The 15547-nt window shown below is 36.8% G+C and overlaps 1 protein-coding gene across 1 annotated transcript; it reads left to right on the top strand.

Annotated features, from left to right (window-relative positions):
• Positions 1 to 797: 797 nt before the first annotated feature.
• LOC145571570 (uncharacterized) lies at positions 798 to 14404 on the top strand. Its single transcript, XM_081630601.1, has 12 exons — positions 798 to 980; positions 1121 to 1314; positions 1661 to 1745; positions 3037 to 3233; positions 11098 to 11180; positions 11360 to 11405; positions 11510 to 11566; positions 11698 to 11752; positions 11832 to 11932; positions 12019 to 12082; positions 12193 to 12326; positions 13847 to 14404. Exons 2-12 carry the CDS (start codon positions 1237 to 1239, stop codon positions 14030 to 14032), a joined length of 1086 nt encoding a protein of 361 aa, XP_081486727.1. The 5' UTR covers positions 798 to 980; positions 1121 to 1236; the 3' UTR covers positions 14033 to 14404.
• Positions 14405 to 15547: the final 1143 nt, after the last annotated feature.

Here is a 15547-nt window from a genome sequence, read left to right as displayed (position 1 = left end):
AAAGGCCCGATATGTCATAAGGTCAATTAATAAAGGTGTGTTTGAAATAAAGTTAATTTGTAGATAAGAAGGAAAGCGAGCGTTTCCAACCACCTTAAATGGTTTTCGGAGCCTTGTTGGATTTTTAAAAACTATCTCGTTCCATTTTCTTTTAAAATCATGCATCAATAATAATATGAAATAGTAAAGATTAAATTGTTTCTAACTTGCAAGTAAAATAGAATGAAGCTCTTTAACTTTTAAATTCAAACAACACGAAACATGTTTTTCAAATCCTCAAACCATATTTTAATCTTTAAATATCTCTAGTGCACCTTCTCGATCAATCACACCTATGATTCCACCGTCACCACTCCAGCAACAATGATCAACAAAATCAAATCAATTTACAATAGCGACACCTCCTATGCAAATGGTCAAGTCAACTACTATAATTATGTTAAGATAATCTGGTAGTGTAATTAATTTTTACGTATGTCGTGGTATCTTTAATAAGTTCACATGTATCACCTTCTTAACCCCACAAATAAATCCTACTGGCCCACTTAATTAAACTCAGTTGGCCCAATTTTTCTACCACCATTTTCTATTCTAGAGAAGAGTTAGTGTGGTAATCATGGAAAAAAGTCAATTCGGATATCTGAATTAGATTGGATGAAATCGATCGGATTTATGTTGAAGTTTAGTCACGTTAAATTAAATTATTGTCACTATACAAATTGAAATGTAAATTTGATTTTTTGGGTCGACTTCAAATCAGATCAGTTGATCGGTTTTTGACACCTATTCAATTCATGTTATTCTATCCTTACAAAAAAAAAAACTTCCACGTATTCATATTTTCCATTTTTCCGCGTCTTCGTGTCATCTCTTTCTCTCTCTCCTCTTCTCCCTGTCACTGTTCTGCATCATCATTCATCATCCACTTTTCAGAAAACCAAACTTTCAGTTTATCTTCTTCGTTACGCTTTTGAATTCGTGTACTTTCTTCAACCTTCAAATTAAATGCATATTCAGTTTTAGATTTTCAGCATTTCATTTTCTCTCTTACACAATTTATTGCAAATCAAAAATACATTCTCACTCTATATTTGATTCCGTTTAAGATCGTCAATTTCAGCTTATCGCATTTTATCGGCGAGTTCGAATCGCATTATCGTTGAAAAGTGAGAGATTTGAAGAATTTGATTTATTTTTTGGTTTGGTTTGGATCCGGATGCTTTAATTACCAGAAAAATGCAGCAAAATTCGGAGACTCGAAGCCGCGCTTATCTCACCGCTCTTTCTCAAGAAATCCAGAAGAAGCTTCAACGAGTGAGCTTACTTTTTCCTAATTTTTTATTTTATTAAATTTTATTTTTGAAATTTTTAGTAATGTTTTTGGTTAATTTGACTTGATAAACTACGAAATACTTTAGTAGATTTTAAGTTTAGTATATATTGATTTGTTTACTTGTTTAAAATTTACTTTGTGAAATTCACGTAATTTATTGAGTATGTGATTGATGTTTTCACTTGATATAGGTTCTGCTTAAATCTTATTTGACCTATTACTTGTTGCATGTACTATTTCCGATTAATTCGAAGTTCCTTTGATTGTACTAGTTCATTTGTTTCATGTAATTTTCGATACTTGTTGATTTATTGGATTGATTGACAGGCAGAAGCGAGTCCTTCGCAGCGGCGAAATGTGCTGCAGGAGTTATTTGCTGATATAGCGTTGGAAGTTGATGACCGTGCTAAAGGTTTATCACTTATTACATATCTATTGGTTATGTTTTCAATCTGTTTTGGATGTTTGCAAGAACTAAATTGATTGGTAAATTATGTTTTGGTTAAGTAGATACTGGTTGGCGTTGTGGTGAAATTGTATAGCTTGTGATGGCTTGAAAGAATTTGAATTAAATATTTCACAACTGTTTTGCTGTTGTTTGGCTGCGTGTTAGCCTATTGAAACTAGTGATGCCACTGTATTGAAATGAAGCTAATGTTATGTGTGTATCAAACCTATTTGTTTGTAAATTGATTTTGCAACTACACCAAAAATGATTGGCTTTGAGCCTTCGATGATGAAATTGGATAACAAAAGTTCTTGGCTTAGTTAATGTGAGGTCTAGCGGAAGTTTATCATCTTGCTGTGTTTTAGTGATTGGATGACAAAACCGATAAAGATACAAATGACATGAGTGTGCTGCTATAAAAGCAGTTTTCACAAATTGTGAGACCAAGTTGCCCCTTGCATTTCTGCAAAATTGACAAAGTTTTTTGTTTTTATGAAATCACTTATTACATCCGGGGACCTGTTCAACTTGCTCTCATTTGTAAATTGCGGGAAAAAAAAGCTAAAATTAAATGAGCACTCCCTTTTTATGTGCACTCCATCCAATAGTTGTGAATCTTGCAATGACGCAAACCCAAAGAGATGTGATATTATTGAAGGAAGACATTGAAATTAGCTGTAGACATGTGTCTTGGCCAGCCATAAGTCAGTCACTTATAGGTTATATGTAAAAACCCAAGGTCAATAATTTGTAGGAAGCAATTCTGGTTACTAAAGCAGGTTTTCCACAGCTCCAACAGTATTCCTTAGGGGTCTCCAATCATGAATTTCAGCTTATTTCGGCACTGGCGATGAATGGTTGTTGTCCGTGTTTACATGATGGAATGCTATATCTTCTTGAAGTACAATTTCCTTGTGATTTGTGGGTGCTTTTTGTACACATGTATGTTATCAATTAAGCCTGTGACTTTTAAATTAGCTATTAACTCTCTTTCTTCTTAAGTGTTTGGCCACTTGTTTGATTGTTTGTGCTGGTTCCATTTAAAATGTGATCAATTCTTGCATACTGGTGTCAGTACCTATGAAGTGATTATTCAGTGTATGCCGTGTTGCTTGACTTTGTGGTCTGTATGTTTTGGAGATCATTTTTATTGCCAACCTATATTATCTTATTGAATTCTGTCATATACTTTCTCTAGGAGTTGTCTACCTTCCTAGTCTTATAATCTAATTTTCTGCATTGGGACTGAAAACAGATATAATTCTCAGCAGGGGTGCAGAAATAATAGTTCCTGCAGAAGAGGGCATAGAAGATCACTTATGTTTTTACGATGTGCTTTCTGGCCATTTTATCAGGGTGCCAGAGGATGGACAACCTATTCTTGACTTGATTGTGAAACTATGGAGCCAGTCATTTGCATCCCATATATTTGCTCTGTTATTTCACAAATGGGTATGTGAATTTTTGTGGCACTTATTAAAATTTGTTAATATGCTGATGTTTTAATGGGCGATGGGCAGCATTGTGGATTTGTGGGTAAGCCATAGGGCTTTTTCTATTAGTTTAGCCTAACTGATTATCAAGGGCATTTTTAAGGAAGAAAATTCAACCTCCTTGAGGGAGCCAAAGGATAGAAACCAGCCAAAAAGAGAGTTTGATTTACTTAAGATTTATTCTATTACCTCCCTGTTTTGTTTTCATAGTTTGGAGATTATGCCCTTTATGGATCAAGTGGTAAATTTCTGCGATCTATATTCATTTTTTTTTTCTAAACTTATTGTTGGGCTACCATGGGATTTTATGTGATCTGCTAGTGATCATATATGGTTCCAAAAAACATTATATGACTTCGGGATGTATCTCCTACCATCTCATGAGCTTTCAACATTGAGCCCCAAAACCTTTGAAATTGGTCCAAAAGCGTGGATTATAGCCTTCAGTTTTGGGCAATTTTTTACTTTTTTGGATCTTGAAAAAAAGAGCTCGAGGCTCATCCTATGAACTCCATGACACCTTAAGAGAACATTTAGGTGCTTAGAACCATTCGATTAGTCTTTAAATTCCCAATTTAACCGTTTACGTACAAGTCTCCCCTATTTAACTTGAGGTCACCACGAGCCTTAATGTGACCGACTTGTGTTCATTTATGGTTCAAAGCAACATTATATGACCCCATAAGGCATCCCAAACCATCTCAAGTGTTTTCGACACTTTACCCTAAATCCTCTAAAATAGGTCCAAAAGCGTGGATGCCTTCATTTTTGGATGATCTCTAACTTTTTCGAAGTGGAAAGAAAAGAGGTTGTGGATCATCCCATAAACTCCATGCCACCTCAAGATAACATTTGGGTGCTTGGAACCATTCGATTAGCCTTTAAATTGCCAATTTAACCGTTTACGTACAATCCTCCCCTATTTAACATAAGGTGACCACGTGCCTTAATGTGACAAACTTGTGTTCGTTTATGGTTCCAAGCAATATTATATGACCTCAAAATACATCCCAAACCTTCTCAAGTGCTTTCGACACCTCGCCCTAAATCCTAGAAAAATTGGTCCAAAAGCGTAAGACTATAGCCTTCAATTTTAGATAATTTTTGACTTTTTCGAACATGGAAAGAAAAGAGGCTAGGGCTCATCCCATGAACTCCATGACACATCAAGAGAACATTTGGGTGTTTGGAGCCATTCGATTAGCCTTTAAATTACTAATTTAACCATTTACGTACAAGTCTCTCCTATTAAACTTAAGGTCACCACGAGCCTTTATGTGACCGACTTGTGTACATTTATGATTCCAAAATATAATGCTTCCTAAACCATCTCGAGTGTTTTTGACACTTTTCCCTAAATCCTCTAAAATAAGTAAAAAACATGGATTATAGCCTTCAATTTTTTTTTTTACAATTTTTTACTTTTTCGGACCCGGAAAGAAAAGAGGCCGAGGCTCATCCATGAACTCCATGACACCTCAAGAGAACATATGGGTGGTTAGAGGCCATTCAATTAGCTTTTAAATTGCCAATTTAACTATCACGTACAAGCCTGCTCTATTTAATTTAAGGTAACCACGGGCCTTAATGTGACCGACTTGTGCTCATTTATGGTTCCATGCGACATTATATGATCTCACAATGCATCCCATACCATCTCAAGTGTTTTCGACACCTTGCCCTAAATCCTCTAACATTAGTCCAAAATCATGGATGCCTTTATTTTTGGACAATTTTCTTTCGGATCGAAAAGAAAAGAGGTTGGGGATCATCCCATGAACTCTATGCCACCTCGATATAACATTTGTGTGCTTGGAACCGTTCAATTAGCCTTTAAATTGCCAATTTAACCGTTTACGTACAAGCCTCCCCTTTTTAAATTAAGGTGACCACGTGCCTTAATGTGACCGATTTGTGTTCATTTATGGTTCCAAGCAACATTATATTACCTCAGAATGCATCCCAAAACTTCTTGAGTGTTTTTGACACCTTGCCCTAAATCCTCTAAAATTGGTCAAAAGCGTGGATTATAGCCTTCATTTTTGGACAATTTTTTACTTTTTCAGACATGGAAAAAAAAAGGGCTAGAGCTCATCCCATGAACTCCATGACACATCAAGAGAACATTTGGGTACTTGGAGCCATTCGATTATGCTTTAAATTTCCAATTTAACCTTTTACTTACAAGCCTCCCCTATTTAACTTAGGGTCATCACGAGCCTTTATGTGACAGACTTGTGTTCATTTATGATTCCAAACAACATTATATGACCTCATAATGCATCCCATATCATCTCAAATGTATTTGACACCTTGCCCTAAATCCTCTAAAATTGGTCTAAAAGCGTGAATTATAGCCTTCATTTTTGAACAATTTTTGACTTTTTGGCTCATCTCACGAACTCCATGACAACTTAAGAGAATATTTGGGTGTTTGGAGTCATTCAATTAGCCTTTAAAATGCTAATTTAATTATTTACGTACTAGCCTCCTCTATTTAACTTAAGGTCACTACCTGCCTTAATGCGATCGACTTGTGTTCATTTATGGTTCCTAACGGCATTATATGACCTCAGAATGCATCCCATACCATGTCAAGTGTTTTCAACACCTTGTTCTAAATCCTCTATAGTTGGTCCAAAATCGTGGATGCTTTCATTGTTGAACAATTTTTAATTTTTTGTTCTTGAAAGAAAAGAGTTTAGGGATCATCCCATGAACTCCATGCCACCTTAAGATAACATTTGGGTGCTTGGAACCATTTCATTAGCCTATAAATTGCCAATCTAACTAATTATGTACAAGCCTCTCCTATTTAACTTAAGGTGACCACGTGCTTTAATGTGACCGACTTGTATTCATTTATGCTTACAAGTTACATTATATGACCATAGAATGCTTCCCAAACCTTCTCGAGTGTTTTCGACACCTTGCCGTACATCCTCAAAAATTGGTTCAAAAACGTAAATTACAACCTTCATTTTTGGACAATTTTTTACCTTTTCAGACATGGAATAAAAGAGGCTAGGGCTTATCCCATGAAAGCCATGACACTTCAAGAGATCATTTGGATGCTTAGAGCCTTTTGATTAGCCTTTAAATTACCAATTTAACGGTTTACGTTCAAGCCTCCCCTATTTAACTTAAGGTCACCTCGAGCCTTTATGTGACCGACTTGATTTCATTCATGATTCCAAATAACATTATATGACCTCAGAATGCATCCCATACCATCTCAAATGTTTTCGACACCTTGCTCTAAATCCTCTAAAAGAGTAGATTATAGGCTTCATTCTTAGACAATTTTTGACTTTTTCGAACATGAAAAGAAAAGAGGTCGGGGCTTACCCATGAACTTCATGACACATTAATTGAACATTTGGGTGCATCAAGCCATTCGATTAGCCTTTATATTGACAATTTAACCGTTTACGTACAAGACTCCCCTATTTAAATTAAGGTCACCACGAGCCTTTATGTGATCGACTTGTGTTCATTTATGATTCCAAACAAAATTATATGACCTTAGAATGCATCCCATACTATCTCAAATGTTTTCGACACCTTGCCCTAAATCCTCTAAAATTGGTTCAAAAGCGTGGATTATAGCCTTCATTTTTAGACAATTTTTTACCTTTCGGACTCGGAAAGAAAAGAGGCCGAGGCTCAACCAATGAACTCCATGACACCTCAAGAGAACATTTGGGTGCCTGTTGCTATTCAATTAGCCTTTAAATTTCCAATTTAATCGTTTACATACAAGCCTCCTCTATTTAACTTAAGATCACCACGGGCCTTAACATGACCAAATTGTTCTCATTTATGGTTCCAAGTGACATTATATGACCTCAGAATGCATCCCACCATCTCAAGTGCTTTCGACACCTTGCTCTAAATCCTCTAAATTGTTCCAAATTGAGGATGCCTTCATTTTTAGACAATTTTGAACTTTTTCGGACCGGAAAGAAAAGAGGTTGGGGATCATCACATGAACTCCATACCCCCTCAGGATAATATTTGGGTGCTTGGAACCATTCGATTAGCCTTTAAATTGCCAATTTAACAGTTTACGTACAAGCCTCCCCTATTTAACTTAAGGTGACCACGTGTCTTAACGTGACCGACTTGTGTTCATTTATGGTTCCAAGCAACGTTATACGACCTCAAAATGCATCCTAAACCTTCTCAAGTGGTTTCGACACCTTGCCCTAAATCCTCTAAAATTGGTCCAAAAGTGTGGATTATAGCCTTTATTTTTGGACAATTTTTACTTTTCCGGAGATGGACAAAAAAGAAGCTAGGGCTCATCCCATGAACTCCATGACACATCAAGAGAACATTTGGGTGCTTGGAGCCATTCAATTATCCTTTAACTTTCCAATTTAACCGTTTACAAACAAGCCTCACCTATTTAATTTAAGGTCACCATGAGCCTTTATGTGACCGACGTGTGTTTATTTATGATTCTAAGCAATATTATATGACCTTAGAATGCATCCTATACCATCTCAAGTGTTTTCTACACCTTGCCCTAAATCCTCTAAAATTGGTCCAAAAGCGTGGATTATAACCTTCATTTTTTGACAATTTTTTTCTTTTTCGGACATGGGAAGAAAAGTGGCCGTGGCTCATCCCATGAACTCCATGACATCTCAGGAGAACATTTGGGGTGCTTGGAGCCATTCAATTATCCTTTAAATTGTCAATTTAACCGTTTATGTACAAGCCTCCTCTATTTAACTTAAGGTCACCACGGGCCTTAATGTAATCGACTTGTGTTCATTTATGGTTCTAAGCAACATTATATGATCTTAGAATGCATCCTATACCATCTCAAGTGTTTTCTACACCTTGCCCTAAATCCTCTAAAATTGGTTTAAAATCGTGGATTATAGCCTTCATTTTTGAAATTTTTTTGAATTTTTCGGACATGGAAAGGGAAGAGGCCGGGGCTCATCCCATGAACTCCATGACACGCCAAGAGAACATATGGGTGCTTGGAGCCATTCGATTAGGCCTTTAAATTGCTAATTTAACCGTCTTCGTATAAGCCTCCCCTATTTAACTTAAGGTTACCAGGAGCCTTTATGTGACCAACTTGTGTTCATTAATTATTCCTAACAACATTATATGACCTCAGAATGCATCCTATACCATCTCAAATGTTTTCGACACCTTTCCCTAAATCCTCTAAAATTGGTCCAAAAACGTCGATTATAGCCTTCATTTTTAAACAATTTTTTACTTTTTCAGATATGGAAAGAAAAGTGGCCAGGGTTCATCCCATGAACTCCATGACATCCCATGAACTCCATGAAATCTCAAGAGAACATTTGGGTGCTTGGAGCCATTCGATTATCCTTTAAATTGCCAATTTAACCGTTTATGTACAAGCCTCCTCTATTTAACTTAAGGTCACCACGGGCCTTAATGTGATCGACTTGTATTCATTTATTGTGCTACCATACCATACCATATCATACCATCTCAATTGTTAAGGTCACCATGGGCCTTTATGTGACCAACTTGTGTTCATTTATGGTTCCAAGCAACATTATCTGACCACATAATGCATCCCATACTATCTCAATTTTTTCGACACCTTGCCCTAAATCCTCTAAAATTGGTCCAAGATCGTGGATTATAGCCTTCTTTTTTGAACAATATTTAACTTTTTAAGACGAAAGTAAATAGATCAGGGTTATTTCATGAACCTCACGACGCCTCGGAGGCCATTTGGGTGGTTAGAATCATCAACTTTGCCTTTAAATTGCCAATTTAACCGGTTATGTAGATGCTTCCCCTAAATAACTTTAGGTCACCATAGATTTTTATGTGACAGACTAGGTTATATTTGGTTCCAAACAATATTAGATGACTTCAAGATGCATTCTCTACCATCTCGAGAGATTTTTATACCAGTCCTCCAAACATTTGAAGTCGGTCCACAAAAGTGGATTGTAGCCTTTTGTTTTGGATAATTTTTTACTTTTTGGAACCCGAATAGGATACAATTTGGGTGCTTCCCATGGACCATACTACACCGCGGGAGGCCATTTAGGTAGTTGGTACCGTCCGCTTTGCCTTTAAACTGTCAATTATACTATTTATGTTCGTACTTCCTTTCATTGAATCCAGGTTGTCACGGTATGTGACCAACTAATGACCATATGGTTTTAAACAACAATATAATACCCCATACAATCCCGAGGTTCTTCAAAAATGTCCCAAAGCCTCCAAAAGTGGTCCCATTTCATGTATTATAGCCTTCAAATTTGGCTTCTAGAGAACTTTTTTGGACTTGGTTTCATGAATGCATTGAGGTTATTATGGGTGTCCCAAACCTCCAAAATTGGTCGGATTTCGTGTATTATAGGTTTTATAGCGTTCAAATTTGGCTTCTAGTGAACAATTTTGGACTTGATTTTGTTGTGCATGAATGTTATTCCCGGGGTTCCAAGAGGGCCCTGCTCGGTGTTCTGAACCATCTAATTCATGCCATTGCCCACCCTACATTATCATGTCTTATGATACATTCAAGTGCCTTTTGATGCCATGGATTGTCCTTGCGCTGCCTTGCCTTGTTAAGCCTTGCGTTGCCTGGACAAACAGACTGGTTGGATACTTTTGTTTTAGGTATCTTACTACGTTAGGGACCACATCTTCAAGTTATAGTTTAGGATATCATTTTTTAATACTCCCTTTTGTTATCAGCCAAGACTCAAGGATAAAGTAATACATCTTGAAGTTAAAGTTTAGGGTTTCGATTATTTTCAGTGGTTCAGATAGTTTTTTTCCCCTCTATTTACTAGTGTGCCCTTAGGACCCTTGAATTGGGATTGTGGATTATGCACTCCATGTAACAAGTCTATTGCCTCTCTTATATTCTTTTGGACCTGTGAAGTAAGGTTGTGCATACTAGGATACTAGGTGGTGGTTTTTGTATCAAACAGATCCTTGTTAGTTGGAGGTACACTGAGGATGCTTTCCACGAGAACTAGCTCCAGGCTGGAAACTGAGCTTAAGGCCTAGCATGACCACTTCAGTATACCCTATTATCCCAACAATGAGGTTGTTGGTTCTCAAGAATCTCAATTACTGATGTCTTTGAAATTTAATTATACAATTGTTTAGAGATATCAAGTGTGGTTCCAAACTCCAAAGTCCTAGGTTTAGTTTTGGTGGATGGGGGGTCAGATGAAAGGTTTTTAACTTTTAAGCAGGATTATAATTACTGTATAAGCCACTTGTTAAGAATAAGATGAAGATAATTGGACAGCATCTTATTGAAATTAGAGATCAGTCCGTCTTGATTTGCACACTATTCTGATTCTGATTTCTGGAAGTACAGTAGCTTCAAAGGCATTCATATCAGTTAATGTTGTTGACCCAACCAATGAGAATGACAGATTTGGCTGTGGCTGTGTTCTCCAATACTTTGCTCAGCCTTTGGCAATAATAGTGTATTGTATCTGGTAAATCAGGTTTGTAGTTTGTTTATTTGTAATTATAGTTGTAGCCCTTGTAGGTTAGTAGAAGTAAGCCTGGTTACTGGGTGGGTTGGTGCGGGTCGGTTGCAGGTCAGGTCACAAAAGGGTTGCCTTATGATGGGCCAAAAGTGGGTTCCATTTGGTTATCTGTCCAATAACCACCTCTGAGTAGGCGGATTCTAGGAAGAGAGTAGATAACCTGATTAGCTAATACCATAATTTTATCCTTAACCTTGTGTAAAACAGGAGAGCAAATGTTTGATTTGGCCAGTAGAACCTATTTCTGTGTTCAATGTCTGTTGTTGAGCATAATTTTTATGTCTATTTTTGCAGTTCTTTGAAGTTGAAATTAAGGACTCAGAGAAACTTCTTCGTTATTCATCTGCTCTTGTTCAGGGTTCTGCAAATGTTTTCTGGTATGTAATCTTCCATTATGTTATACGCTGCTATTTCGATTTTGATGATTTAATGGATTAATCCCTAATCTTTAAGTGACTGATCCATCCATTGTGTGTTGAGATTTTGTGCTTATTTGGTGCTTAACTGATTTTATGTTGGCTTCTGCTTACTTAGAGAATTCATATTATTTTTCTAGGATGGACATCCAGACCAACACTAGACGTTTCCAGTCCCTCTTTCATGTAAGTTTTCAAACGTACATGATTTGATTATTTTTATTATTGTTTCTTAGATTTTGGTAGCCTGTACTGCCTGATCAGATTTTTGACTCTGCTGCCACATTCAGTATCTTCTTCAGGATGTCACATTGGATCAGTCACGGCTAACCAAGCTTGTACTACAGGTCAGACTATGGCCTTGAATTACACATTTTGATCCTCACCTTTGAGCATGGGTTGACCAAATTGTTCTGGTTCTGTGGATGATCTTTATTGTCTGGCATCTCTTGATCATGCTTTTTCTAACATTTGTCAGGCTCAGCGAGATCTGGTTCTTCTATTGTCAAGATTTATTTTCTTCTACAACGCGGGTGGGTCTTTTAATTGATATTGTTGTGTTTATTGACTCACATTATTTTGCCATTAATGTTTAGCATTTCCTTCCTGCAGTTGATAAGCTTGGTGACTTTCTGAATAACTTTCCTACTTTTCCAAACTCATTCTTAATTGGTGGTCCAGCAGACATTTTTGTCATTGAGCTCACAGATCAGGTAAGTGATGAATGTGTGACTAAAAATTATATCCCTTGGAACTTGGTACTAATTTTAGTCACATTGCCACTTAATATACTGCACAGCTTCTGAAGTTGAAGGTGGAGCCTGTTTTGCTGCATTACTTGTCTCAAATTAAGGTTCTTCAAGGTGATACCACCTATATGTGATATCAGTGCTCAATTTTTGTTTACACTTCTAGGTGTGCTACATCTTTGTCTTATATCTTTGGCTTGTCTGACAATTAACAAATGCTCTAGGTTTGGAGCTTAGGATGACTACTAGTACACGGCTGAAGACTTGCTTGTACAGTTTTACTTCTCCTGGAGGTCCAATGTATCCAACGAGAGCTGTTCGCCATTCAGCTTGGGATGCTTTGGATGCCCTTTTTCCTGTGAGTACTAATGTCTTGGAGTTTATAAGCATATTTCCATGTTAGATTGTTTGAACTTGTGTCTTTTGAAACTTTGAAGTATCCAAATGAATTAGATCCTGTGGTTTTCAGCGTTACCTCTCCATTAGGTGTTGAACTATTTAGGGGTATGGCTGTGTTATGTACCTCTCCAGATCCATTCTAGATGGGAATTGATGCTGGATATTGTTTAACTTATAGCTGGGTAGATTGCTGAAATTTATAGAGCCTGTGTATTACTACTTGGAACTTATTTTTGGCTCTAGCTTGCCTTTCTCACTTGGTTGGATGCTCTTTACTTTATTTCGCATAATTTCTGACTGAAGCCTTCAATTGGCAGTAAACTTCAATTTTGAGTGAATATTTGCACTGAAGAAGGGGTTATTGTATTATGATTGTTGCAACGTCACTGTGATTGTTGCAACGTCACTGTGATTGTTGATAGCTTTAGGAACCCACGCTTGAAGGATTGGCTAGATGAAGTGAAAATGAGGACACTGCACTCTATTTTAAACAAAGTGATGGCTGCCTGTAACTTGCACCCTTCTTCCATTCTCTCACTATCCAAAATGCCCATTACCTGATAAAGTGTAAATGGTGGAGAAGTGAATATATGGACATGCTTGAGGGCTGACACTTGTTGAATTTAATCTTAAAAAGGCTTTTTCCCCATGTCAAGTGTAGAATCTAATTTCCTTAGCCCTGAGGTTAAGTAATAGTAGTACCTGTCAGGCTCAGGATAGGATGATGCCAGGACCAAGATATGTCGAGAGATGTTAGGGCCTATATATATTGTGTATATTGTATAGCTAACGGGTCTATCTTATGGGCCCTAATCTCTTGTTAGGTTGTATAAATACTCTTCTCATACTCTAATAGAACGACGGAAAATTATTTCGTGACATGGTATCGGAGCCAATCAAATTCTAATCCCTAAATTCTCACCAAAATTTGATTTAATTTGCACGCAACAACATATTTTTCCATGCAAAAATCATGCAGCCCAAACTGTAGGAATCTTGTACTTACTCCCAATGTTTGCGTTGACTCTTGTTTTTATGTTCAACAGTAACTATGATTTTTATTTCGTGACAAGAGATCTCTGGCTGTAATTGTTAAACTTTGGGCTGCAACACCAAAATTCCTTACCCATGTCTACCTAAATATCATGTAGCAGTTGCACAATTGGGTGGATGACCTGGACACTTAGCATGTCTGTAGGAGATGTTGTCAGTGGGACTTGTTCACCAGGGAAGTTAAAATTAATAATTCTGAAAGTTGATTGAGCAGTTATTAAATTAAAGTAACTAGCCAACTAGGTGTACTGGTATGTATCAGTGTATGCATGTGGGGGGGCTATCTAGTGCCTTAAGAAGAAAGGGGTTGTTTTGGTGAGAAAGCATGCACGTTACTTGTTCTATGATTGTCTATGTGCTCATTGTCTTGGTATTGATCTGTGGGAGTAGTTGGCTCTGTAATGATACATTCATCTGCATGTACAGGTTGGGCAATATCCTCGGCATCTCATCAGTCTGTTCTTCCGACTATTGTATCCTTGGTACTGGCCATCTTCCTGTTGGCATTTTGTAATCTCTTGCATAAAAGCTCTGTTTTATTCTTTGATAGGTTTGATTGTCTCAAGCTGGGATGTGTTTAGGGGACGTAAGATGTCTAAGAGAGACATGTAATTCCATTTCCAAAAGACTGGAATGAAACTTTTTGAGCACTCTTTCGCCCTCTCATGATTGATTTTCCACATGTACTGAGTACATGTATCTTTGTAAAGTCTCGTGTGTGTAATGGAGATGTTAGATACGTTGTTGTGGTTGATTTAATAAATAAGAAATACGAGTAGTTTAAGTGCAGATCTAATCACACGTGAAATGGAGATAAATTCGTTTGTTACGTCTCTTTAAGCTTGGCATTGGTAATATTGCTAAACCATAACTATAGCAATTGGACAAGATTTGCAGTGCCAAGGAGACAGCTATCGATAGATGGGGTTGTCAAGTTTCATGCTCGAAGTTAAGGTGTTTGCACAGATGGCAACTAAAGTTTTAATGTACTAAGTTTCATGCTTGCCAATGAAAACCTAAAGTATTCAGTGAGCTTCGTGGAAGAATGTACTCATTCAGACTAATTTAACAGTAATTCATATGACAATGATTTTCTTTTATATATAATTCACGTTATGTAATTAAAGATGAGTAATGTGTCAACTTGCAACTTGCAAGTAATTCATGATACCGCTCTTAATGATTGCATAAGATTTACCCACCCAAATGGCATTCAGTTCGCGAGAGATTGTTATATAAACCCGTTGTAAGATGTACTCATGAATATTTTTTCTCATTTTGATGATTGTTATTCATTTAATCATCAAATGAAAAGCAAAAACTAACCTTGAGTTAGTTTGATATACGGTGCACCCAAAAATATATAACAATTTTCACAATTTGCTGCGTTTTGAAAGGATTATTGTGTTTGGCAAAACCTCCAGCTTCTAACTTAAGCCCGATCACCAATTACCATAGAAGGCCTTCAAAGTAATTTTCATTTTTGAAAGTAACTATGGAGAATTGTACTAGTCAAATTCACAGGATGACACCGCAAAACCATCCTCACAAGTAACCCCACCCCCTGGAGAAGTAATAATATAATTGCAAAATAGACCATGTCCCCAGAACTAGAAATCTGAAACAGCAAAAAACTAAAAATGGTATTGAAGGGCGTATCAAATGTTAGGGTACAAAAAGAATGACTAAACACGCGTGAACCTAACTGCAATTCCTACTGTTGAATGCCCGGCCATGTGCTTGACTACTCATTCTAAATCAGTAAATTGCCTCATAATATAAAAATTAAAAAATTAAAAAATGACTGCTCAAATGCAAAGGAAACACAGGAATGCAGCAATAATACTAGTGCAGTCATGCAAATACTATTCCAAACTACTTAATTGAGAGCAAACTCTAATACTTAGTACTTGGAACAGTATACACCCCACAACTTCCAATATGTAAAACCAAACACACTTTTATCAACAGACAAACACAAAGTACATCTCAAGGTTAAGAGTGCACACATCATAATCTAGTTATTAATTATTAACATAATCAAATTTCTTTTTTTGTTAATAGCAGTTACTAAACTCTACATGATTGTTCTATATGTTAATCAACAGAATGCGTACACTTCATCTG

This window comes from Chenopodium album, chromosome 12, assembly GCF_948465745.1.
Source record: "Chenopodium album chromosome 12, dcCheAlbu1.1, whole genome shotgun sequence".
Classification (NCBI taxonomy): domain Eukaryota; kingdom Viridiplantae; phylum Streptophyta; class Magnoliopsida; order Caryophyllales; family Amaranthaceae; genus Chenopodium; species Chenopodium album.
The sequence above is the reverse complement of the archived record's forward strand: the minus strand, read 5'-3'. Positions and strand labels throughout refer to the sequence as shown.

Coding starts and splice junctions, on each gene's coding strand:
- LOC145571570 (XM_081630601.1), top strand. CDS start 1,237: ATGCAGCAAAATTCGGAGACTCGAAGCCGCGCTTATCTCACCGCTCTT. Junction 1,746..3,036: donor AGTTGATGACCGTGCTAAAG/GTTTATCACTTA, acceptor GACTGAAAACAG/ATATAATTCTCAGCAGGGGT. Junction 11,181..11,359: donor GGTTCTGCAAATGTTTTCTG/GTATGTAATCTT, acceptor TTATTTTTCTAG/GATGGACATCCAGACCAACA.